The 27295-nt window shown below is 45.6% G+C and overlaps 1 protein-coding gene across 2 annotated transcripts; it reads left to right on the forward strand.

The window, feature by feature from the left end:
* The first annotated feature begins 316 nt into the window (after positions 1-316).
* On the forward strand, positions 317-26346 carry CDC42EP3 (CDC42 effector protein 3). Of its 2 annotated transcripts, none has more exons than XM_055399706.2 (2): positions 317-452; positions 24342-26346. In XM_055399706.2, exon 2 carries the CDS (start codon positions 24572-24574, stop codon positions 25334-25336), a length of 765 nt encoding a protein of 254 aa, XP_055255681.1. In that variant the 5' UTR covers positions 317-452; positions 24342-24571; the 3' UTR covers positions 25337-26346. The 2 variants fall into 2 exon arrangements, with proteins under 2 accessions (XP_055255681.1, XP_055255680.1); XM_055399705.2 differs by lacking the exon at positions 317-452 and adding an exon at positions 846-1107.
* Positions 26347-27295: the final 949 nt, after the last annotated feature.

Here is a 27295-nt window from a genome sequence, read left to right on the forward strand (position 1 = left end):
GCTGTGGCCGGAATGAGTGGAGGGCGCAGGTGCCGCCCAGGGCGGATTTCTCCGCTCCTGGGCCGCCGCCACGCCCGGTCGCTCGTCCCCGGCAGCCGCCACCCGCTTGCCCCAGCTTTGGGCAGATCTCTTTTAGGGTTCCCGCGGGAGAGGAAACGCCTCCCCCTGGACTGGAAAAACCTGCAGCGTCGGCAGTTCGTGTGCCCCTGCTCAGCCAGCAGCCCCTGGCGTCTCCAATTGCCAAATCCACTCTCCGGGTTTTGGCGGCAGCTCCAAGGGGATCAGGCTGGAAACTGACAGAACACGACCCTCCTCCCGAGCCCGGGCGGCGAGTGGCCCTGGGGCCGGACCCGACGGGGGCGGCGCGGTCAAGTGGCTTCTCCTCCGCCAGAGTCCCCGTCCGCCGCGCCGGAGCCTTGCCAGGGTAGATCGGGTCGCTGGGACGGAAAGAGGTGGGCTCACGAGGTTCAGTACAGGTGTCTGGTGTGCGGGACGAGTCCCTTTGTTTTGGGGCACCTGGAACTTGCACTCCAGGTCCCTCTTTGAACAGAGCGTCCAGAGTCCTTTCTTTGTGCGGAGGGAGCTGAACGCAGCCTCCCGCAGGGAAGCCACATCCCTGGGGGTGGCGCTGGGGCCGTAACAATGGACGCCCATTGTCCTCCGGGGGCCCGCGGGCCCCGCGGCGGGTGAACCCAGTCCGCCCGCTCCGGGCCGGGCCGCAGGTACCCTGGCTGGGTGGGTCGGCCGGCAGCCCGCGCCCGCCCCGGCCCGCCCCGCGCTGCCGGCCCCGCCCCGCGCCTCCCCGCCCTTCGCAGGTTCAGTCCGGGAGTCCGGCGGCTGCACGCTCAGTCTGCTCGCACCTTCCCTCCGGCGGTTGCCCGACAGGGCGGGGAGCGCCGCCGTGGGGCCCGAACTGGGGGCGAGCCTAGAGACCCCGGCCTCGGGCGCCTTCACGCCATCTCGGAGCGGATAATGCTGTGAGCGGGCGCCAAGCCGGCCGACCCGGTTGGATCTGCGCGTGGCGGGCAGGGACTGCGTGCGCCCCCGGAGGTGTCGGGGCCGGGCGCCCGGTCCCTGGGTCAGCGGCTGGGATCCTTGGCGCCGCTGGTGAGTTGCTGCCTGCCCACGGCTTCTTCTCTGTGCGTCTGTGAGTCTGGCTCACCGGCGGCTGTGGCGGCTTTCGGCCGTGCGTGGCTGCTAGGTTTGGTAAAGCACAGGGAGCGGGGATTACCTAGGGCATCACCTTTCAGCTGGTGTCCAAAGGACTGTAGGGGGCACAAAGCAAGCTGGGGGGTGGGAGGGTGTTACACGCGGCACGAGCGGGACGCAGAGCTTCACCTTTTGTGCCTACCACTTTTCAGGGTGAGGCTGCGCGGCTACACTGCACCCTCCGCGCTATTGACAGCCATTCGGGGCGCGTATTGCATTTTTCCGTCTGAGAACAAGCCGCACATGGCTGCCGCTCCCCTCCCACCGTGGAGTGGCACAAGGGCGCACGGCTCAGCTCTGCGGTGGCAATACCCGTTTGGTGCCCTCTCTACACTTGAGGGGCATTGTGGCTGAAGCTCCAACCTGCAGATGTGGCAGGTTTTGGGGGGGGGGTTTTGACGGTGGTTTCTGAACAACTAAAGTGTTTTCAAGATTTTTTCCTCCTTTCTCCTTGAAACTGTCTTGACACAGACAAGTATCAGACACGTGAGGACGAATGGATCTGGCCAGTCATTTTTTCGTTATGAATTATTATGCTCCATCCCCCTCTCGACTTCGGGAGGCATGTGTTTTATCTTATAAATAGAAAGTAGCATATTTTTTGGCAGGACCTTTATACTGTACAGCCCGAGAGGTCAGTTTAAAAATAAATATGCACTTGAATGTTACATTACCGAGAGCCAGGCTGTGGCTGGGACAAGCTGCGTGGCAGCATCAAAGCCGGGAGCGCAGCTGTGTTGAAAGGAGTAAAAGCCCCAGAGTGCAGCCCAGGCTGACAGTCAAGTAATTACATTTTGTTTAAAAAAAAAAAAAGTGAATTAAAATGAGGGCGGGAATAGGAATATCACGAGAGTATTGCAACATGAATCTTTTCCAGAGCTGGTGTATTTGGGGGAGTCGCTGCTGAGGCGTGCTGAAGGTGTGGGGGGCGGTGGCGAGGGAGGTGCTGCCTGAGGGAACTGATGAATGTTAAGGAGACAAAGATTTCCTCCCCAACCCCCCCCAACTCTTAGGCCTCATAATATCCTAGAGTTTCTTGGGGATGCTGTTTTTCAAAAACAGAACATAAATCTGGAGAGCAGCAGATGTCCCAATTTGAATAGCAAAGCCTTTCTTGGGGACTTCCTTGGGAAGCACTGGGAAACAAAGGCTCACCGAGAAGGCCTGAGGATGCCCCAGGGGTATTCCTAAAGTCAATTTAAAAGACTCCTGTAGTCTTCTAACCTCGAAAAGATCTTTCATCTAAGGAGCAGGAAATGCAGCTTCTTTTCTGGACAGTTCCAGAGATCCTGTTTCTGATACCTGCTGAAATTTGTAAGAGCTCTTGTTGACAATTAAGAATAAGCTACACAGGTATGTTTTAGATGTAAACACTCTGAGATAAATTAGGGCAGTTGTAAAGTGTTTGGTATTGTCAAGTGTGAAATAAGTAATAAAGATTAATAGAGAACCAAGGAACAGTTCAAATTTCTTCATTAAGTCTCCTAAAGCATGTAGGTTTCCCAGCAGGCCTCACTCATTGAATAAAACACTCAGCACCAGCCTCTGGGCTCACAGATAAGAACTTTGGGGGGGAAATTTGGAAGCCTTTCTGGATCCATGTTCATTGCTGTTTTCCATTGGTTATCATCTGCAACAGATTTACGTTATGAATTTCATGATTGGAACATGGTGCTGTGGCAGCAGCAGCTACAGACATGAAATAAGATGAGCTCCCCATTCCCTTAAAATCTGAGTAGTGAAATCCTGTTTTGTATCTCAATGGAACATGTAAAGACAGCTAGAGTAATGAGTGTTGCACTTTTTTTGCTTTTATTGTAAATTTAAACGTGGTGCAAAATGAATAAATGCAAAGCCATAAAAATCACTGCAGAACTATTCGTATGAGCTGGTTTGTCCTATCTGCTCTCCAGCTTTTCCTTTAAGTGGTGTTTTATGTCCAACATGTTCACAAAAGCTGCCCTTTTTCCTTTCTAAAATTCATGGTATTCAACAGCATTGGGAATAAAGTTGTTTTAACCTACATCACCCAGAGATTTTTTTTTTTACCAGGCCATAAATTTTTCACGAGCTCTTTGCCCAGTAGCTATAATATTTATCCAATGGGTGGACTTCAGTTCATAACCTGAAAAAAACTCCAAGAAGACTGCTCTGATTTTTCTTTTTTATTATTACAATTTTTGCTTTCAGTCTGATTTTATTTAGGCCTGGCCTAATTTCTTTCTAATCAGAATCCTGCTGACCTGTTTATTCATTGATGGATTAAGAACTTAAACTTGTTTTTTAAATCCAGTATATTTGCCAGAGAGCAACGGCAATATAGTCATTTGAAACTACTAGATGGAACCAGCCACAAAATCTTTACCAAGCACCAAAGCCAAAGAATTCTAATATATCACACTGTTCAGTGAATTTATATGTTAAAGCTACTTCCTACATAGAGCCTGCCAGTAGTGCCAAGCCCTGTTCTTATCGTTTTACCTTGATTAACTCACTTATTTCTAATAATCTATGAAGAAAGCATTGTTAATATCCCCATTTTACAGCTGTGGCAACTGAGGACAGATGTCTTCTATAACTTACCCCAAATTTACACAAAAAGTGAAAGTGTGAAAGTCGTTCAGTCATGTCAGACTCTTTCTGACCCCATGGGCTGTACAGTCCATGGAATTCTCTAGGCCAGAATACTGGAGGGGGTAGCCATTCGCTTCTCCAGGAGATCTTCCCTACCCAGGGATCAAACCCAGGTGTCTCGCATTGCAGGCAGATTCTTTACCAGTTGAGCCACAAGGGAAGCCCAAATTACACAATAAGGAACATACCTAAACAGGTTTATGCAATTTAGCAACCCAATGTGTGCAGAAATGAATGGCCAATTTTCCAGAAAGATCAGCATCTCCTGCTTAAGGAGATGGGAGAAAAGACTTTGAGGTGAAGAGCCTCAGAGGCAGGCTGTCTGGGTTCATATCTTGGCCCTGGCACTCAATACATGTATGATTTGAAGCAAATTACTTAGCTGGTATACCTCAGTTTATCGATTACAAAATGCAGATAGCACTACTCTGAGGATTACATAAGTTAAATAGAACTCAGAACATGCCAGGTGCAGAGTAGACACAATAAAAAGTTGATGCTTTCATTACTGCTTTTGTTGTTTCCCTAGGTGCTTAATACTGGTCTCATTTAATATTCACAACCTCTCTTCGAGGTGGATAGTATTGTTATTTTCCAGATGAAAACACAGATTCAGAGAGGTTTGGTAACTTGTCCAAGGTCACACCACTGAGTAAGTAGCAGAATCAGTTTTGAACTCAGACCTTGCCCTAAATGAATACCTCACCCTCACCACCAGAGAGGAAGGCCAGAGAAGCAGTTAAATCTGACTCTAAGGGTTTTTAGCCTCTGGCAGAGAACTCACTTTGCAGCACACTGTATCACATAGTACCACTGCCCCAAGGAAGATGACAGTGATTGCCATCCTTTGGGAACACCATATGAATCATTATATTTTTATTATTTTTAAAAATATTTTTATGTATTTAATTGGCTGCACCGGATCTTAGTTGCAGCACGTGTGATCATCTTTTCTGCATGTAGGATCTAGTTACCTGACCAGGGATCAAACTCAGGCCCCATGCATTGGAAGCCCGAGCCACTGGACCACCAAGGAAGTCCCTGAATTGCTTTATTTATTGGAGATAGTTGAATCTCATTGTATAGTCAGTAGTTACCTGCAGTGGATCCAGCTTCAAACTACTACTAGCAGTAACCCAAGGGGTTTAGCTTATAAAGAGTTTTACTAGGAATTTTGGGTCCCAAACATGAACTGGAGTTTAGTGTGCGGCAAACATCCTTGTTTTAAAGTTCTGGAGGATCAGGGGTTGCAGGGTCCAGTAAGTGAGCTGGATGGTCACCTCCTTGAGACTAGTGACCACAGCCATGGTGCCTGACCCCTCAGTCCCTGGCACTCAATGGACATTTAATACACATTTTATAATGATGTTGCTCCAAGGGGAGCTAAAGCAAAAGGCAGGAGCCATCAGTAAGGCGGGTAGGAAGGCTCTGTTCTTGGAGGAAGTCGGGCCTCATTCAAGTTCTAAGTTCTGCACATGACCCAGACTCTGCCAGATAAGCTTCTGGTGTGAAAGATATAGAGCAAGGAGGCCTTTGAAACGTTAGAGAGGTGCCCCGGATAACCCAAGGAGACTGCCTGGCCTCCACTGCCTTTGATACTGTGGATTTGTGATTAGCTGTGGGAGGCTGCTCAGACTGAAGTAGCGGTTCTGGAAAGGATGTCTTGGCTTGAAATAATCCAGGTTGTCTCAAAACCAAGGGCAGTAGCCTCAGGGCTGTCTGCCTCCATTTTCTTCCCTGCTTCTGCCCCATCCTCTCAGGGGTACAAATCAAAATGGATCCCACAGACCAGAATAAATAATATCAGTAGCCAAATAGCTCTACAGCAGCAGGCAGGTATGTTCTTTCCTTGAGGAAAAAATGCCTTCCCTGGCCTTGATGTACTTCTTGAGTGCCAAGTTTCACCAGTCTCATGGTGAAGGACGGAGTTTGACAGTACCTCTGGTGGAAGAGCAGTTTTTTTTTAATTAAAGCATATAGTGTTATAATATAAATCATATTGATATTAAAAAGTTTGCTATTTCTGAATAACCAAGAGAACTGATGAGTGAGTTTAAGGTCTGCTGAGTTCAAATTAGTATTTGCTTGATCAAGTCATGAATTAATAGTAGAATCCTAGAATCTCAAATTTTAAATTCTTTAAAACCTGGATTTTCAGTGATTTGGGTTTTATTTGTACATTTGAGAAAGTCGTCATTAACCTTCTAGCCTTTGATTCTTCGCTAAACTGTCACAGAGATCACACACCTGCAGTTAGCTCATTCAGCACTAAAAAAAGAAAAAGTGAAAGTGTTGGTCACTCAGTTGTGTTTGACTCTTTGCGACCCCATGGACTGTAACTTGCCAGGCTCCTCTGTCCATGGAATTCTCCGGGCAAGAATACTGGAGTGGGTTACTATACAACACTACATCATGTGAACTCTGAGACATGAATAGGATCAAAAAATGGTTCTTTGGGAAACCAGTCTGATAGAGGTCCCTCTGTGCAGGACTTCTCAGAGCATTTAATGTCACTGTGTGCAGTGAATCTCCACAGGGAGGAGGTATCTATCAAATCATTTTGCCCAGAGAGCAGCTGGCAGAACTAGTCTGACAGGAAACATTCTGGGAACCATGAAGCCAGAGGCAGAAGCCACACGCTGCGGCCTGCCCTCCAGCCTGTTCAGGGGTACAGGAACAGAGCCACCGGAACACACTAGAAGATGCCATTCTGCTATTTGATAAAAGTCATGCAGAATTAAATAGAGACAATCACAGAGGGATTGGAGATCAGAAAGCATAGATTCTGATCATACCTCTGACCCAAGTTGTGGAACTGTGACCTTTCAGGGTCTTTTTCTCAACTCTAAGATGAGACATTTGTTGCTGGAGGATTTCAGATCGTCTCTAGCTTCTAGAATCCAGTGAGCCAGGATTAGTGACATCTATGAGCATAGCAATCTTACTATTATACTAATCATGTAAAACCCTGTGTTGAAAAACAGACCCAGTGCAGATCCAGGCAGAGCAGCCTGAGCCAGCATGGAAGGCAGAGAACTTCAAAGTCAGGCCTCTATTTAGACAGCTTACACGTTTGGGAATCTGTCATGTTCTGATGACAACCTGAAGGTCGTATTTGTAGACACATCATGCCAGTGATAGATGACTGTGTGTTTAGTTGAAAAAGACCTTTTCTGTTCAAAACCATTATAATCATTTAGGCTACACACAACTTTTTAAACAAGCAAAGACATTTTTTGGTAAAATGTGGCTTTGCCATTTCAGAATATATGTGAATTCTTTCCCTTTTTTATATACTTACTTTTTAAACTTTTTAAAAAGACACGTACCATTGACCTTTAACACAACAGATGAGGTTCTAAGCCCTTGACTGGCCAGCTGTGTCACAAGGCAGATCCTTGCCCATCTCTGGGTGAGTGATGTCTGTGAAAATGTAGAAGGGGAGGAATGTAGAGGAATCGTTGAAATTCTCCAAGCACTCTCCTGGCTCTAAACAGCTGTGATCCTATTACTCTTTTTTTCCCCCCCCTTGTATCTTAGGCATTTTCCATAGTGTCTTATACCTTTTCCTATTTTAACACTTAATATGTTTAAATTTTCATTTATTGACCCTTGTTACCACCTAGAATATTGGTTCCATAAAAGTAGGGACTGAACCTAGTTTAGCTTGGCACTCATCTTTTTTATACTAGGAGTTAATGAAAAAAGGCACAATCTAGTCCTACTCGTGTTATTTTCTCTTAGAGGTTGCCAAGCCAGAAATCTTTCAGTTACCCACGTTAAGTCTGACCATAGTAAAATAATTTCTTCCTAGGCGACCAAATGTTCAAATTCCAAAGGAAGCACCTCTAGCCCATCCAGGGTACTTTGAAATCCAGGCCACCACCAGAACTTCCTCGAAGTCTTCTTGGCTAGGCCGTTGCAACCTGCATGGAAGCTTTCTCCTGCCCAGGTGTAATTGCGGTAGCTTGGTACCATGTGTCCACTCAGCACAGGCCGGGCAGCCCCAGGGGTGGAAGGAGGAGGGTTGTTTCCGAGTGCCCACCTAGACTGCTCAGCCATGCCTGCATCAGCCATTCATCTTTGGTATGCTTACCGATCATCAGTCTCCACGCTGGGATGTCGGCTCTGAGCACATTGTCACTGCAGCCTCAGTTTCTGGGATACTGCCTGGCACTCAGTAGGTCCTCAGTAGATGTTGTTGAATGAATGTTTCAGAAGGTGAGTCACTAGCCAGGGACTGGATGAAGGCAAGTGGAAGGCTCTCTCCAAGGCCTGCTGCTCGCTGAATGAATCAGCTCAAGCCACATGTCCTGCTGTGCATGGCATAGCACCAAACCGGAAACACTTTTCCTGCCCTCTGATGACTTCAGAGCGAAATGTCTTCCAAACTAGGGTTGATTTTTGGCCTTATATAAGTTTAGTAGAAGTTGCATTCATGAGTGGATTTTGTTCTGTATTCCTCTTAAAGAAGCCCTTACACTGTGGGCTCAACTGACAGGGCAGGTAGTGCTCCCCTGCCAGCCCACTGAGCTCTCTGTCTCAGGGGCAGCATGGGGAATGGAGCAGTGAAAGTGAAAGTCACTCAGTCATGTCTGACTCTTTGCGACCCCATGGACTATACAGTCCATGGAATTCTGCAGGCCAGAATATTGGAGTGGGTAGCCTTTCCCTTCTCCAGGGGATTATCCCAACCCAGGGATCAAACCCAGGTCTCCTGCATTGCAGGCAGATTCTTTACCAGCTGAGCCAGGAGGAAAGTGCAGAGCAGTGATGTCTTCCCGATTCCAGTTTTTTTTTCAGAATGAGGAATTTATCTGTATCTGTGGGTTCTGCATCTGTGGACTCAACCAACCACAAATCAAAAACTTTTGGGGGGAAATAAACGTTCCAAAAGCATACCTGAATTTGCCATGTGCTAGCAACTACTGACATTGTATTGGGCATGATAAGTATCTAGAGATGACTTAAAGGGTATGGGGAGGTTGTGCATAGGTTAGATGCAAATACTATGCCATTTTACATAAGAGGCTTGTACATCTGTGGATTTTGGTATCCATGAGATGTCCTAAAACTAACACTGGACGGAAACTGGGGGATAACTATACTTGAAACCAGACCATTTTGGGTTTCACATTATTTAAAACAATCAGTTTGGGTAGACAGGTCCCGAGTAAAGTTAGGAAAAAATTCTGATGGTGAACTTTCAGCTTGTCTTGTTCCTTATGCAATTCTAGGTTTTTGGATAATTAATAACAATATCTCCCATTGATTGTCAGTTCATTGCCTCACAGGACTTTGTCAAGCATTTTGTGTGTTGTCTCTCTCACCAGCTACACTCCACAGATGCGCAAGCTGAGGCTTGCAGAGAAAGTCACTGGCATTGCCTTGTACCCTTAACTTAATGTGAGGAAAGATGAGAAAAGATAATGAAAATGCTACAAGCTAGTAAAACATATTTTAATTCTAAGGATAGTCTTAACTTCATTATAAAAACATGGTTTTTTTTTTTTTTAATTCCCTAGAAGCTAGATGTTTCTGCAAACCTACAGAACCACAGAACTCTAACATTCATTTTCTTTATTAAGTGTAAATAAACTTCAAATACAGATCTATGATTCTAACACCTATCTGTGTATATATGAAGTCTACATGCACATACCAGGGGCTGCTGCTTGAAATGAGACCAGCAGGTATCTCCGCTAACTCCTTTCCCAGTGCAGGAATGCTCTCCTCCCTCCCCTCTGGAATCGCTACCTGTCTCAGACTCAGCTGGAAAACTTCCCCTGATGGGCCTCTCCCATTGTTCAAGTTGATTAAGTCAAGTTGGTTAGACTTCTTCCTATCCAGCGCCACCTGCCCTCTTGAACCCTAATCACACACCTAATTCTTTTCAAGGGATGGTACAGGTTTCCTCTCACCTGATAGCTCACCAAATATTTAAAGAAAATAACTGTATGCCCTTAAATTTTTCCTTATCTGACCAATAAATGGCAGTAATTTCCCTAACTCAAAGGAGTTCCATTTGTTCTCAAGACTGGAAGAACTGCACATGGAGATAAAGGATACATGTGTATGTATAGAAGTTAGCTCCCTGTCCTATTGATGGAATTATTCTCTAATTAAGCTGGAAATTAAAAGACACTTGTTCCTTGGAAGAAAAGTGATGACAAACCTAGGCAGCATACTGAAAAGCAGAGATATCACTTTGCGCACAAAGGTCCATATAGTCACAGCTATGGTTTTTCCAGTAGTCATGAAAGGATATGAGAGTTGGACTTTAAAGAAGGCTGAGCACCGAAGAATTGATGCTTTCAAATTGTGGTGCTGAAGAAGACTCTTGAGAGTCACTTGGACTGCAAGGAGATCCAACCAGTCAATCCTAAAGGAAATCAACCCTGAATATTCATGGGAAAGCCTAATGCTAAAGCTGAAGCTCCAATACTGTGGCCACCTCACAGGACAAGCCGACACAGTGGAAAATATCCTGATGCTGGGAAGGATTGAGGGCAAGAGGGGACGACAGAGGATGAGATGGTTGGATGGCATCTCTGACTCAGTGGACATGAGTTTGAGCAAACCCCAGGAGATGGTGAAGGACAGGGAAGCCTGGTGTGCTGCAGTCCATGGGTCACAAAGAGTTGGACATGCCTTAGCAACTGAACAACAATAACAAAGCTTGAAATAAGAGTCTTTTCCAATTGTGGAGCTTGTGCACAGGGCAGACACAAACCATTTTAGCCCCATCTGCAATCATACATTGGTGACTGCCGCAGACAACATTTAAGGAGAAAATGGACTGATTATTTGGGCAATTAGAATGGTTCCCCTCCTTCATATTGCATTTCAGTAGATGTTCTGGTTTTTCATTTGAGATGAAGATGCTTTGTGCTTACATAACACTCTATGAAGATTGTCACTTAAAAAGATTCTCATACTCAGCTCTTATAATCACGAGAGATAGGTGGGTTTGGGGTGACTATCCCCATTTACACAGAAGGTAACTGGCACCTGTATGGTCTAGCATCTTACAAGAATCTTATAGCTTTAGTTCAAAGTTTCTTTCCTCCCCTAAGGCCTAGAATAGCAGCAAGAGTTATTTCTACCGTTTTGCTTGCCCGTGGGTTCATTCAATAAATTTTTTTAAAGTACATGATCTGCTGGTGACACCTTAATATTCAAAACAGTCCTTTTCTATAGAATATCCATTAGAGTTTCTCACAGCTTCCCCTACATATCTTGGGCTAAAAAATCCAGTTCAGTTCAGTTGCTTAGTCATGTCCAACTTTTAAGACCCCATGGATGGCAGCACGCCAGGCCTCCCTGTCCATCACCAACTCCCAGAGTCTACTCAAACACATGTCCATTGAGTCAGTGATGCCATCCAACCATCTCATCCTCAGTCGTTCCCTTCTCCTCCTGCCCTCATTCTTTCCCAGCATCAGTCTTTTCTGTTGAGTCAGTTCTTCACATCAGGTAGCCAAAGTATTGGAATTTCAGTTTCAGCATCAGTCCTTGCAATGAATATTCAGGGGTGATTTCCTTTAGGATGGACTGGTTTGATGTCGTTGCAGTCCAACAGACTCTCAAGAGTCTTCTCCCACACCTCAGTTCTAAAGCATCAATTCTTCAGCGCTCAGCTTTCTTTATAGTCCAATTCTCACATCCATACATGACTACTGGAAAAACCATAGCCTTGACTAGACAGACCTTTGTTGGCAAAGTAATGCCTCTGCTTTTTAATATGTTGTGTAGGTTGGTCATAACTTTTCTTCTAAGGAGCAAGAGTCTTTTAAAAAATCCAAGGCCCACTTTAATCCATTTCGTTTTGAAAGGAGAGGTCAGAATGCAAGCTTATTGTTTCTCCTGGGCCTCATTCTGTAAGATTGACTGAAATGTAACTAGTCAGTCTGCATTCCCAGGAAATGTATTGTCAAATTTTTCTAGAGTCTTGCCTGTCTCTCTGTTTGCACATGGCAGTGGTGGATGGAAGTCATTTCCCTTTGAAACATCATGTCAACAAATATTCTTTGCCTTAATCCCAAAGATCTTGTATGAGCCTGTAGAATTAACTGTGGCTTGCCTTGATAAGCTGTTAAATTCTTACCCTGCATGGATAGAGAAAGGAGAAATCAAAGAAACTCTTTGCCACAAACAAATAGATGATAGCTCCTTGCTCCATGGTTTTCTCTCTCTCTTGTAGGAGTCACAGAAAGACTCAGCTTGCATTTTCAGTAGGACAGGTAGGGTTAAAGAGGAAAGAAGTCAGGGCAATCTCAAGCATTCTCATTTATTCATTCAACAAACATTTGTTCAGCACCAGCTATGAATTATAGTTCTCCCCCCAGGAGAAGGCAGCCTTGTGGAGCAGACAGTAGTAACTGCAGTATAGTATGAGAGCTTATGGGGTGGTTGAGTCGCTAAGTCGCATCCAACTCTTGTGAGCCCATGGACTGTAGCCCGCCAGGCTCCTCTGCCTGTGGAATTCTCCAGACAAGAATACTGAAATGGGTTGCCATTTCCTTTCTCCAGGGGATCTTCCCAACCCAGGAATAGAACCTGGGTGTCCTACATTGCAGGCAGATTCTTTACCAACTGAACTATGAGGGAAGCCCAATGAGAGCTGGTAGGCTGAGGTATAAACAAGGTAGTGTGGATCATGGGATCTGGCTGGACTTGTAGCTGCAGGGTTGGACCAGACCCTGTTTGCAAAAGTGGGCCTCTCCAGCTATCTTATCTCTAGACTTTAAGGGTGGGCTTGGCACCCAGGGTTAAGGGAGCATTCTAGATGCCTCATTCTGATAGATATTGAAAGATAAAGTGGGAGGAGATGAGGTTGATGACAGGGAGACAGGTAGGGAGGCCTGTGCCCTTGTTTAGGAGAGAGATCTCAAGGGCTCAAAGTAAAGAGGATGGACGAAGTGAGACAATAGGACTTGATGAGGAGAAGGAGGCACGGAGAGGAATCCTGGGTGACAACTGGGTTTTGGATCTTGGTGACTTCCTGCCGCTTACCAAAAGGGAAAAGTATCGGAGGTGAAAGCTGAGGGCCAACAAGAGGAGGAGAGATGGCATAATCAGGGATAAGTTAAACAGGAAGTACCTGAGGGAAGCAAAGTCAAGTCTGAAAGACTAGAGGAGAAAAGTCCAGTGCTTCTTTCTGTGAAGGACCAGTGATTTTTAGCGTTTTGTTTATTTCAATTTCCAGTCTATTGTATACTGATAGCAGCCACGTCAAGTAGCTGCTTGGACCATACCCAGCTTCCGTGCAAACCTGATGATACACACTCTCAAACATGCCAAGGGTCTGACCAATGGGAAAAATCCACTGATCTGCACGCTTGATTATGTGAGAAAATTCTACAAGCTCTCTTTAGTTTCTTTCCGTGTCTCATCATGGACTGGCCCTGGTGCACAGACCCACTTTGGGTTTCACTGGTCTAGACTAAGGCATGTGTGGGCTGAAGACTCCAGTTTGGAAGTTAGCATTAGAGGTGGAGGTTGAAGCCGAGGACAGGGGTGTGACTGCAGGGGGACTGTTGAGAGTTGGGGGATGGACAACCACTGTCCAACCCTGGGAAAATGCCAGCGTCTAAGGCATGGCTTCCAGCTTTTCCCATAAAGCATCAGACACATAGAGTCTGTACAACTACTCAACTCTGACCTTGTCATTGGAAAGCAGCTCTACCAGGGTTTCCAAACCTCAGCACTACAGAGAGTTGAGGCCAGATAATGTTTTGTTATGGGGCGCTGTCCTGTGCATTGTATAGTGTTTCTGACTTCTGTCCACAGAAATGCCAGTAGCACCACCACCTCTACAAATATGTCTCAGTTCAGTTCAGTTCTGTTGCTCAGTTGTGTCCGATTCTTTGCGACCCCATGAATCACAGCACGCCAGGCCTCCCTGTCCATCACCAACTCCCGGAATTCACTCAAACTCATGTCCATCGAGTCGGTGATGCCATCCAGCCATCTCATTCTCTGTCGTCCTCATCTCCTCCCACCCCCAATCCCTCCTAGCATCAGAGTCTTTTCCAGTGAGTCAACTCGTCGCATGAGGTGGCCAAAGTATTGGAGTTTCAGCTTTAGCATCAGTCCTTCCAATGAACACCCAGGATTGATCTCCTCTAGAATGGACTGGTTGGATCTCCTTGCAGTCCAAGGGACTTTCAAGATTCTTCTCCAGCACCACATTTCAAAAGCATCAATTCTTCAGCAATCAGCTTTCTTCACAGTCCAACTCTCACATCCATACATGACCACGGGAAAAACCATAGCCTTGACTAGACGGACCTTTGTTGGCAAAGTAATGTCTCTGCTTTTTAATATGCTATCTAGGTTGGTCATAACTTTCCTTCCAAGGAGTAAGCGTCTTTTAATTTCATGGCTGCAATCAGTGATTTTGGAGCCCAAAAAAATAAAGTCTGACACTGTTTCCCCATCTATTTCCCATGAAGTGATGGGACCAGATGCCATGATCACAGCCCAAGAGGAGGCTCTGTAAGTGATCCAACATAAAGAGGAGATTGTTATCATAGCAACACTTCTTTTTTATACCACCTTTGCCTACTTTATTATACCACCTTTGCCTACCTTATTATGGCGCTTACTACCTACCAGGAGATACCAGATACAAAATCGTAAAATCCGGGAACAGGAAAGAAAGCAAATATCAGCTTTTTAGGAGCCCTGAGAAAACCTCCAAGTAAGGCAGTAATGAGCCTAGATTGCGTGAGGTGAGTTAGAGAATTCCTGCAGGAAGGAAGTGACTGAAGCGGGTCTTGGAGGATGTTATGAATAGTGGTTGATGGTAAGGAGGTGGGAGGACAATTCACGTAAGGAACACAGGGTTCTTGGTTTCAGAAAGTCAAGAGGGAAGTGCAGTGTCAATAGCACGGGAAGGGAGCCATTGTCCCGATGAAAGGCCTGTGGGTGTACAGGGCCCCCCGGTGCACAGCCATGATGCACGTGTTTCCTCTGGGAAAAAAATTAATAGCACTTAACGCTTTTTTCTCAAAACAGGATATTTGTTTTTCTCCTCGAAACTCAGGGGGCTTTTATTACCTCAAAATTTTAATATTTTGGTGTTTCTTTCACATGAAGTCAAATCCCATTTGAGATTCTCTTTGACAAGGACAAAAATAGTGAAAATTCCTATGAGTTGGGGAGGCTGGTATCTGGGACCATTTTACTCATTCTTGGTTAATGACAAGGTCAGATTATTATCTCCAACTCTTGTTGATGTTGAGATCATAGTGTATTATTTCCCCTTAGTGCTGCTGGGCTGCAGGACAGATGGCCTGGAACAGCCATTCCCGTTCTCAACCCACTTCCTTGGAGGTCCTCACGTTAGTTTTTGAGTCCATGGCAGTTAGAAGCACAGACTGCAGAGTTCAGCCATGGCTGAAATCCTGGCTCTTCCACGTTTTGGCTGATGGGCCTAAGACACAGGTCTGATCTAACCCTGGTTCCAGAGAAGTGTGCTCTAATACTCACCTCCCTGGCCCACAGCATGCACTTGAGCCATTGCTGTTCCCATGTGTAGAGTCTTCAGAGGACTCGGCATTTCAAATGTTATACTTTCTTGCAGACTTGGACTGGGGAATGGTTCCTAAGCACAAAGCAACTATCTCTCATCATGGAAGGTCTAGCAGGGCTTAGGGATTTAAATAACACTTCTTAATTATTTTACTTGTGTGCCACGTGTTGTGGGAGAGAAAAAGAAAAGAATTAAGACCCAGCTCACGCTCACAGAAAAGCTCTCAGCCTAGTCAAAAGGGATATTCATGCCTGCATTCAGCAAATATTTGTGTACAGATATTTATGTACAAATAACACAGAGGAGTTTGCAGTGGAAGTGGGTAGAGTATGCACTGGCCACTGCCAGGCTCCAAATACACCCACTGCTGGTGTGGTGCAGAGAAGCCAAGTTTCAGGCCATCCAGTGACTGTGGATGACTGCCAAGGGCCTTCGCAGGATGGGAGGGTAGCATGGAAATCCCTATATGTCCCCTCACCCCATTAGGGAAATAGCCAAGGTAGTCAAGGGACGCAACTTAGAGGCTGTGCTATGAAGACAGGATGAAGAGAACCATGACTTATGTAGTATGAGCGAAATGATCACAGTCTGAATTTCTGGACACTTGTCAAACCTGTTTGGAACATTTGATATTCCTATTTCTGGAGTTTTCATAGAGTAATTGCTGACTCTAATATTAGTGGTTTGGGGTTTTGTTTTGTTTTGGTGAGCAGCTTTACCAGTTACTTAACTTGAGCTGAGTCTACAGATTCGAGCCAGTTCCTGCCTGAACATTGCTGACAACTTAAGGGTGAGGTTCTCAACCTGTATTGATTTTGTCCTTGCAGCTTCACAAACCAACTCAGATCCATTCGTTCTAGAAGCATGGAAGCAACTGATGGGTATTGTCCCATTTGATTCATATCCACCAGCAAGAGCATCTGCCTTGGTCCTTGTGACCAGCCCTGAGGCTGAGTCCCTGTAAAACTAGTCATGATAAATGCGCCAGACCCTTCCCCTCTCTCGTTACAACTGCCAGGGATCCAGGTCTGCCTCAAGTCCTCCCCAATAACTCATTTTAATAGGGAGAAAGGGCGTAATGGCCTCTCTTCAAAAGTGCAGGGTCAGTACTTTTAGGTGGATGTTCTGTCTTCCAATTTTGCTTCTAAAAACCCTTTCAAATAGTACAATTAGATCCTATAAACGTGAGGAGTGTACGCACGTTAGCGGTGAGTCTCCCATATGGTATTTGTGGGTCTCTGTATAATCGGAGTTGTAAAAGAAAAATAAATACAAGCTGCAGCTGAATCATAAAGGAAGAAGTCCATTTATAAGTAATTGAGGGTTGAGATGTAGCATAGACTTTCTGAGTGGGCCTATAAAATGCTGTCTGCTCAGTCTGGCTATAAGTTCATTTGCATGACAGCCAGGCGGCTGGGAACTGAGCTAATGGCATCTTATAGCCTGGCAGCATACAGCCATGTCCTCAGGTTCAGATAATATGGGGAGAGGAAAAGAATCTAAAAATAGAAAAGGCATCTTCTTATCTTCTTGTGGGTGGAGTAAAACAGACTGAAAATATGGAAAGCATCCGTCCAGGATGCCATTTACCAGGGTATTCTCCGGTTACATTTACTTCTGTCTTAGGTTTTCATGTAAGTGCAATGTTGAATCTCTAATAATATACTTTTATTCCTCCTCCAATTTTAAAATTCTCTGGTCCAGGGAAGCGCTCCTACAGAGGCCCTCACTGTAGTGATACTTTAGTATTTCTGATACGGGAGGTTGTCATCCCTATATTAGTAATAACTGCCGTCCTCAAATGGAAAGTTTTCCAGGAAGTCTGTGAGTGCTTTTTTTAATAGGTTAATGTAAAGTTGGGCCATAAGGAAGTGAGCAGTGATGGTTTTCCCTTGTAGGAGACTCAGAATGAACAGGGACGAGACCCCACCCTCTAGGCACATCCCGGAGGCTCCGAGTCAAGGCTGCTACAGTGACAGCCTCAGCACATGCTCAGTACACCGCCCCTCCCACATGGCAACCCATTCCATCTTTCCAGAACCCTGGGTTCTCCCTTAGAGGATCCAGAATCTGTTTCCCTTTAGCTTCTGCCTTTGTATCCCTAGGGCCTCTCATAACAAGTTAATCCCTTTTCCATTACAGTTATATGAATCCTTCAGATCCCTAAGGATTCCTTTTCTCTCTGTATTTGAGTTTTCTTCAAGCTGCTCCGCTCTACCCTCTCACGTGTCCTGAGTCCTGTCGTCTCCCGATTGGACTCCTTGGGAACATGTGGGAACATGTTCCAAGTCACCTTTATCCCTTCCAAGTGTGGAGCCCACACTTTTCCAGGGCTTATCAGGGCATTGTCTCCCTTGAGTTTCCCTGTGTTGGCAGCGGAGAGAAATACCCCAAAGACAGTGGTGGGTGGGGAAGGGGTAGCGGGTTCTTGGCTCAGTTAACCTCCTTCCCTGGGCCTGTGGATTCAGGCACGAATGAGGAATAACAGCATTTTTGTTTGGGGCCCAGATGTTGCAGCGGTGCAGGAGCTGGGAGGAGGGGCCTGCTGATTCTACACTGAGACAAAGCGAAAAGTGAGCAGAAGCTGGGGGGTCCTCCACAGATGTGACAACAAGCACGAAAGGGGAAGTCCAGCACGACTCACTTCCCGCAAGTCGAAGAAAGGAAAAGGCCCATGGGTCCCTCAGGACAGACACACATACACACCCCTCACCCCCACCTGCCCTGTTTCATGCATTTGTGTTTTAGATTAACAGCCTATTGTTCAGGATGCAAGAATTTTTTTTACTCTCTCTCTCCCCTAAGAATTAATCTAAAAACAATTAGCAGACAAGCCACACATTCCTTTCTTAAAATAAATGGAATTTTTAAAAATCTCATCCCCTTTGTTCTTTTCAGAGCCCTGTGACTTGCCAGTACTGCCAGCTCTGGTCATCTAGGGAGTGAATTTTCAGGGTGTAACTTCTTCATCGCCCTTTGCTTTTCTCCCACCTCCTGTGTTAGTCTTCTTAGCATCATTTTCGTTACCAAAAAGATGATAAGGACATGAAGCCAAAGGGGGCCACTGCAGTTTTCTTTCTTCATAGAATTATTATTGCTGTGTTGATTTCTGTTATTAACACTGTCGTTAAGTCAGTCACATGTGAGAAACTGGGATTGTCTAGCCTGGTATCGGAATGACCACCTGACACTCTGCCTTTCTTATCAAAACCATGTCTTCAACTTCCTCTTGAGTCCTTTTGTGTCTTGGAACCCTTAAGCTTCTCACAAATTCCTAAGAGTGGGGACCTGTGCCCTTGCCGCTGGACTCCATGCCCACCCATCCCCACCCATCTGCCAGACACCCTCTCTAACCTTGACAGAGGGTGACAGGCGACTGACTGAAGAGTTGAAACCTTTTGTTGGCATATCTATCCTCTCCAGTGCCCAGGAGCTGGAGCCCTTGATTTCAGAGGAATCTAATTTCCCAGATGAATATTATGTCAAGTGTCATCTGGGGGCGGGGGGTAGAGGAGCAAACAGTAATCCAGAAACTCCTGGAGAAAGGGATTAGCAGTCTTGGAGGGTTCAAATTTCAGGGTCAAGAGGAGAGTTTTGAGAAAGGTCTACACATAGGATGGTTGGTTTCTCTCTCATTTTCTTCCTTTCCTTCCTTTCTCCATCTGTCCTTCATCCCTTCCTCTCTTCCTTTCTCTCTTTCAGACAGTGGGAGTGAAGGAATGATAGCAATGCAGAAAAGCTGGCCAGCAAGAGAGCCCTGAGTGTGGAGAGTTAGTGATGGCGGTAGGGTTCTGATGCCTTCCATTTGGCTCATGGAACACCCAGGAGGCCTCCCTCTCCAGCTCTGGTCAGGCCTGTGAGCCCTTCTGGTTCAGTTCTTCCTCTCTCCTCTCCTCTTCTCACACTTTCTCCTCTTGGGTGTCCCCCCGACTTCAGGCTCTCCCTCTGATTCATCCCTTGCTCTGTCTGCTGCCACGTGGGTCAACCTACATCCTCCTGGAGCCCAAGTCCCCTTTTCAGAAATGGAGAGGAGGGACAGGATTTTGTGGTATTCCACCGTCAGAAGCTGTCCATCTGTGTGGCCACTGCCTCTCAAGACAGGGAGAGATACCCCTGAGCCCCAGCACCTCCACCTTCTCGTGCTTCCTTCCATGTAGATTCCCTGCACCCACCCTTTCCCCAGTGTCCTGGGTCTCTTTCCTCTTCTCGTTTCCTTCTGATGAAAACCCTTCTCTTCTAAGACCTCTTCCATTCTGCACATATGGACTGGGGGCACCTCTTAGTGAAGTTCTAATTAACGCAGAAAGAAGTGCTCTGTCATTGACAAGATGAGGCTCAGCCCTCTGGTGAGGTCTTTGTAGATCCGTGCACTTCCCCTGCAGACTTTGGCTTTTGAGCCCACTTTCCCATAGCCATCATCACCATCAGTAACTTACAGGTTGGGTAGACTTTTCAGGACCTGTGTATAAAATTGTCCCTGCAGGAAAGTGCAGTCTGAGCCCAAAACAACCTTCTACTTATTTTGTTGTTGTTTTAAATAGCTCATTCACTGTGTGGCTCAAAAATCCAAAACCATGAAAGGACAGACAGTGAAAAGTTTCTCTTCTACCCTTATCCCCTTCCACCTACTTTTGTCCCTGTGGGCACTCACCATTATTTCCTGTGTTTGCTTCCAGAAAAAGTTTATTGACATACAAGCCAGGACAGAAGTTATTTGCGCACTTTGGCACCAATCTTTTTTTACTTTGAAGACACACATCTTTGAAGCTCTTTTTATACCAACATATCAGGAGCTGCTTTGTCCTTTTGTAGACCATGTAATACTCATGTGTATGGATGTACCTCAACTTGTAGAATCAATCCTCTAAAGGTGGACAGTTACGTTGTTTCCAACTCTTTTTTTCTTTTTAATTTTGTCTACACAGTGTGGCTGGTGGGGGTCTTTGTTCTCCAACCAGCAATTGAACCCAGGCCTTCATCAGGGAAAGTTCTATGCCCTAACCACTGGACCATCAGGAAATTCGCAGTTGTTTATAACTCTTGGCTGCTATAAATTATGCTGGAGTGACAGCTTTGTATATTATTTCCTTATTTCCCATATACATAAATTGGATAAACCTCTCTAAGTGGAATTCTGGGGTCAAAGGCATGTGTTACATAGTTTTCATAGATAACCATCTTCTGCTGGGGTTGGACCAGTGTGTGCTTCCCTACTCTTATTAGCCCAGCGTGGTATCACATATCTTAAACAGGTTTTGGAAGGCACCCCCTTTTATCATTTGGAATTCAATCACTGACTGAATTCCCAGGGAGTGTGTTCCTTAAATGTCAAGACCTCTATGTCTGGAATTCAAACCTAGCCACTTGGCTTAGTGCCTGGGAGCCTGCCACCTGGCAAAACCTGTGCCTCAGTGCTTTGTCAGTAAAATGGGCATGTTAACATGGGTTCCTGTCAGTGACCTAGAACACATCAAAGGCTGGAGCAGTGCCTGGCACAGTGAGACACTCTCAAACATTTCCTGTCATAGGAAGTGTTGGTGGTTCCCAGGAGACACACACATACCCTCTCCAGGACCAGATACTTTGTTCCCTATGAAGAAACTGCCTTGTTTCCTGCTTTAGTGAGTGCAGAGAAGATGCTGAGCAGTCGGCCTGAGGCATGGCTTTCCACTGACTGATAAGCCAAGGAGCCCAGGAACACTGAGAAAGGAGGGGAGCAAGCGGTCAGGACAGAGTCATGATATTGGATTGTCTCTCCTGGGATCAAGCGTGGTTGCCCCTGCGCTGGAAGAAGAAAGATAACAGATACAACAGGCAGATGGGTCTGAGTGTTCAGATATTTCCCCAGCATCATATCACAAACATAAACTCATCTAAAGTTGTAAAACTGACATTTTTGCACCAAATTTCTTTCTTTTTTTCACCCAAATTTTCAGTGAATTGGGGAGCTCCTCACCCTGGCACACAGTAGAAATTTAATACCAATTCTTTGCAAAGTCCTACAAGCCTCCAGCCCTGTCATGCAGTAAAACTGATGTAAATATTTGCAGAAAGAAAGAAAAGTGCCTTTTAAGGTATCTCCTCTCTTTTCCCCACTCTGGAGAATCTATTGCCTGCAGCTTATCTAGCCTCTACTCACCAACTCTTTTCTTACGTTTTTCTCTGTTTTTTGGTTCTTTTCTCCCATCTTTGCGTGCAGTCCACTAACATAAAATCCAGCTTCTACCAGACCAGACAAGCCTCTGCTGAAGGGCCATGGCCATAGCCAAGCAGGGACTGAGGACTGGGCATTCCACCCTGAGCCTTGCACGTACAGCAGGAGTATGGTTTACCTTTTCTCACGTTTGCTCCCAACATCCCCAGGCACTGTACAGGTAAAGGGTGAATGTGAGTGATCCAGTCAGAATGACCAAGAAGCAGTCTGGCTGCATCTTCATGATATTTTTATTTTTCTAAAGAATCTGAAATGAATGCCATGCCTGTTCTGGCCTTGCATAATCCTGGCTCCACCAGCTGACCACACGCAGCCAGCCCTCGCCCTCGCTTGCCCCGGAGTTGTGGTGGACACACTGTATCTTTCCATGGCAGCTGCTCTCCCGGCTGTGTTGCTGAGGACACAGCTCCGGTGGGCGGCTGTTGTTCAGGGCTGCCCTCTACCTTCTGCGGCCCCAGTGCCCCTGCTGCTTCTGCAGGTGGTCACTGCATTATGCCCAGAGGTGGTGCCAGCCTCCCAGGATGGCAGAGGCTCTAGGCTGTTGTGCACTTAGAGGGGAAGGGTGTTCTGATGTTTTAGCAGGAGGACCCAGGGCTTCCCCTTGGTTACTATTACAAGACCCAAATTAGAGTTGAAACTATGAGAAAGATAGACCCATAAGCATGTCTTCCTGTGCCGGGGTTCCCCATTTACTTGCTTGGTATCAAGTCTTTTCTGGCAGCTTCCAGGGTAGCCTGCTCTGGTGTAAACCCTCATACCACTTCGGCCTCCTCCCCACTCCCAAAGCCAGGGGCAGGATGGGAGGTGGTCTCTCCAGCTCATCCTTCCCTGCGTTCTTAGGCCTGTGTGTCTGCCACTTCCCAGAGTCAGTTGTTACCTTGCCACTGGGTACTGGATTACAGTTCTCACCACCTGCCACAGGCAGACAAATTTAAAACTTGTGCTGAAAGGAAAGAAATATGGGGTATGGAACATGCCAACGGCCTCCAGCTGCTACAAAGCAAATGTCGCTCCCCTCAAGCCACCATCTAACCCAACCCTTGGAGGATTATTTATTTGCTCTGTGGATAAGGGGAGAGCCCAGTGGAAGAAGTCACAGCAGAGCCATTTCAGGAATTCCCACAGTAGGGAGGGTTTTAGCTTCTCCAGGTCAGCTGATGTGACTGAAGATTTGAAGGATTCTTTTCAAGAGACGAAGAGGTTCTCATATGTAAGATGAGAGCCCCCAAACCTTGCAGCCCATCACTTCTAACTGTATCATACAGCATGGGCAGGGAGGGCGTGTTAGTTTTCTACACATGTGGTGGCAGATTATAAATGTGGTGGCTTACAGCCCTACCTATGTATCATCTCCCAGTGTCTGCGGGCCAGGAGTGCAGACAGAGCTTAGATGCCTAGTCGCATCAGGCTGTAAACTAGGGGCTGGAGTTGTGGTCTAATTCAAGGCTCAGCTGGGGAAAGATCCATTTCCAGGTTTCCTCAGGTTAATGGCAGAATTCACTTCCATATGCCCTCTCAGTATAGTGGCCTATTTTTTCAAAACCAATAAGGGAATCTCTCTCCAGTGTGCTAAGATGGTATCTTTTATAATGTAATCTAATCAGGATTGTAATCTCTCATTATCTTGCTTGGAATCAAGTCACAGATTCCTCCTATTAATACAAAGGCATCAACACTAGGCAGCAACTCACTGGGGTTACTTGGAACCTTGCCTAATATAAGGAAAAGATACAAGCTTATCAGCAAGCTTATCACTTGTGAGTGATATAGGATCCCACTTTTTTCTTTGAAAAGAAGCAGTTTTGTTCTTTTCCTTCTGTTTCAGAATGCCTCCAAATCCTAAAATTTTTGCTAGCCCTATTCACTCTACCCCAGGTTGATTCCAGCTCCAACTTCCATAATGACTGTATGTTACTGAGCAAGCCTGTTTTGTTTTGTTTTTGACTCCCAAATCTCAGTCTTCTCATCTGTAAGAATGTATTTTCACAGAGATTTTTTTGGACACTAGCATCACTGTCACTCAGTAAATGATAGTTCCAGCTCCCTATGGGACTTCATTGTATTGCATTAATTTTATTTATATATAAAACTCAATCAACAACAAAATAGCCTTGCTGGTATGAACATCAAAGCACAAGAGAAAATATATCTTAAATTCAGTTGTGTCTAAGGAGCTGCAGTCACTCTGGTCATGTGCTGACAGCTTAGAGGAAAAGGACTTAAAGATTAAAAATACCAGAAATTTTGTGTCCATTACCATGTTTAAAAAGTGCTGATAGCATATGTTTGGGTTTTTTAATCTCTCTCTCCCTTTTTTCTTTTTTTACCCTGAAGTAAGACTAAGATGAGTGGACCCTTGTTAGGATTAGTTTTTAATCCTACTTAATGGAGGGAAACATAATAAAGCTTGACTTCAAATGGGAACTGAAGTCCTCCATTATTTACAGGCTCTTGTAAAAAAAAGTCAGGCCCATGTGACCCCTGTGTGTGATAGTCACTAAGTTGTATCAACTCTTTGTGACCCCCATGGACTGTAGACCACCAGGCTCCTCTGTCCATGGAATTCTTAAGGCAACAGTACTGGAGTGGGTAACTGTTCCCTTCTCCAGAGGATCTTCCCAACCCAGGGATCGAACCCAGGTCTCCTGCATTGCTGGCAGATACTTTACTATCTGAGCCACCAGGGAAGCCCAAGGGACCCTTAAAGGGGCAGCCAGTTTTAACCTGCTTTGGTTTCTCTTCCAGGTTTCTCTCTGCTGTGGAAGAGTTTGGAGGATGTGCGTGGCTCTCCAGAAAGGCCTGCTTGTGTCCAGGAAGGCCTCTTAGCTTCCTTCTTGTTTCAGAGCCACTTCTGGAGCTATTTGAGAAAAATGATGTGACAGAACCTATCCAAAAAGATATTGGGAAACTTGCAACATCCGTGAAGAAAGTGGCCCTCTTTCCCTTTTGCAAAATCGACATTCTCAAACTCCAAAATGCCAGCCAAAACCCCAATTTACCTGAAAGCTGCCAATAACAAGAAAGGAAAGAAATTTAAACTGAGGGACATCTTGTCTCCCGATATGATCAGTCCGCCCCTCGGAGACTTCCGCCACACCATTCACATTGGCAAGGAGGGCCAGCACGACGTCTTCGGAGACATTTCCTTTCTGCAAGGCAACTATGAGCTTCTACCCGGAAACCAGGAGAAAGCACACGTGGGCCAGTTCCCTGGGCATAATGAGTTCTTCCGGGCCAACAGCACCTCCGACTCCATGTTCACAGAAACGCCCTCGCCAGTGCTCAAAAACGCCATCTCCCTGCCGACCATCGGAGGGTCCCAGGCCCTCATGTTGCCCTTGCTGTCCCCGGTGACATTCAGTTCCAAGCAGGAGTCCTTTGGGCCGGGCAAGCTGCCCCGGCTTAGCTGTGAGCCGGTCATGGAGGAGAAGGTTCCAGAGAAGAGCAGTATGCTGGAGAACGGGACGGTGCACCAGGGGGACGTCTCGTGGGGGTCGAGCGGGTCCGCATCCCAGTCCAGCCAGGGGAGGGACAGCCACTCCTCCAGCCTCTCCGAACAGTACCCCGACTGGGCAGCGGAGGACATGTTTGACCCTCCCGCCCCATGCGAGCTCGTCAAGGAAAAGACTAAGTCAGAGGAGTCCCTCTCTGACCTCACGGGTTCCCTCCTGTCCCTGCAGCTTGATCTCGGGCCCTCCTTTCTGGATGAGGTGCTCAATGTCATGGATAAAAATAAGTAACAGGACACCGCCGGGCCCTTTTCCTTTGGTGTAAAAGATACCAGAAGACAGAATGGAAGAAAACTGACCGCAAAGAGGAGCGCTTCACTGGCTATTCTTGCTGTCATGTGATGGGTTTTCTAAAATAACCTTCCTACAAAATATTTTTTTACCTGGTATACCCTGTTTGCAAAAACAGTATAAAGAAAAAAAGAAAAAAAAAATACTTGTCCTGGCAAAAGAGAGGAAGTGAGTCAGAACCCATTTTCAGCGGGCCATGCTGATGTACAGCTCACATTTTTTGTTTCCAGACACATGAGAAATCTGGCTTTGCCAGGACTGGCATTACTTAGCTATGAAGGGCTGTGCCAGTCACATTAGGGACCTTTACAGGACTCTGGCATTTTCTGAGCAAGAGGAAGTCAAAATTTATTTAACACCCACGCCTTTTTTTCTAGACTTTTCTATATTATGTGGTTTGGGCTCACCGTAGCAAATTCTTCAGTGTTTAAAACTTTTCTCGTTTCCACATTTGAACAACATTATGGGTTTTGGGGATTTGCTTGTAGCTCTTATATATCCCTATATGTTATATCTATATTGCGAAATTTTGACTGTCAGCTACATGTTGGTAAGACACAAGCGAAGTATTACTGTAACTAAGTTATTTTTAAAGTTAAAATATATTTTTATGTGCCTTTGGCTTTTTATTGCAAAGTCTACATTTTATAGATACTGCATCGAATGTGGTCATTTGACTTTTTCCATTGGATTCCATTGTAAGCTGTGTATGTGTATGTTTGGGAAAGTGTACTCATACTTAGCTTTTTTTCTTCTTCATCTATTATACTTTTCACAGCAGCCAACAGTGGATTGTAAAGTGTAAAGGCACAGGTTACTCTCAATGCTTCTGCAGAGACTGTGGGCTATACCACCTAATGTTCTTTGGAAATATGGGTATTTTAGTGCAGTACATACTTGCATTACATAGGTACTTCATGCAACACAATAAAAAGTAAATGTTAAAATCAGCTTGCTTGGTTATAGTACTGAACAAAAATGTAAGACAAGAGTTATATTTTCTTGACATCCAGGGTTAGAAAAAATTTCTTCTGTAAAGTGTACACAAGGCTTTAAATGAGGTAAGAGGTGTATTCCACTCACTCGGTAATTTTGATTTTGATTATTATCCAGAAAGAAGGCCCTTCAATTTTAGGAAAACTGAACGTGTGTGATGTTTTTTTTTTTTTTTAAGGCAACACTGATGCCAACCTCTCAAAAAACTCATTTCCATGAATCTCCAACCTAAATTTAACACAGTAAACTCATGCAGGCCTAATCCCGTCCCTGTCAGATGGATGTCTCCTTGCTGCGGGTGCCGTACAGACAAGATTAAGGAGGCCGAAAAGAGGGCAGTAGAAAGCACTTGGCCCCCAAGGAGACAGAGATGCTCGGAGAATGTTGGTTAAGGAAACAGGAACAGGAAATGTACACATCGATTCCTGTCCTTGTCAACCACCCTTTCCCCCTTCAAGACAAACACTCACACACAAAAACTTTCATTTCTCCTTGAAATGTATCCCTGAAATGACTCCTGCTTCCAAACCCTTCAGTGATTCTCTCACGTGTCAGAAAATGTTGCGATTCTGTCATCTGCTTAGCTGAAATAATCTTTGAGTTAGAGGAAAAACAGTAGAAGAGGCAAGAGCTCCCCTAGTGCACCGAGTTCTTGCCTTCATTTCCCTGCTGTATTTCCAGCTCACGATTTTCCAGTGTTCTTTTTCTGCTGGACCACACGCACGCATAGTTCACATTCCACACAGAGACTTCCCAGCCTCTTCTAAATCTTATGCATGAGCAAGAGCCCAATATATCTCATCATTTTTCAGCAGACTCTTTCAACACATCTTAATTTTTTTTGCTGATCATATTCTCATTTTACTCTTCATCTGCAGATTAAACTGTTAGGTGAAATGACAA

This window comes from Moschus berezovskii, chromosome 11 (assembly GCF_049115385.1).
Source record: "Moschus berezovskii isolate FMDL1 chromosome 11, NW_MosBer_1.0, whole genome shotgun sequence".
NCBI classification, from domain to species: Eukaryota; Metazoa; Chordata; class Mammalia; order Artiodactyla; family Moschidae; genus Moschus; species Moschus berezovskii.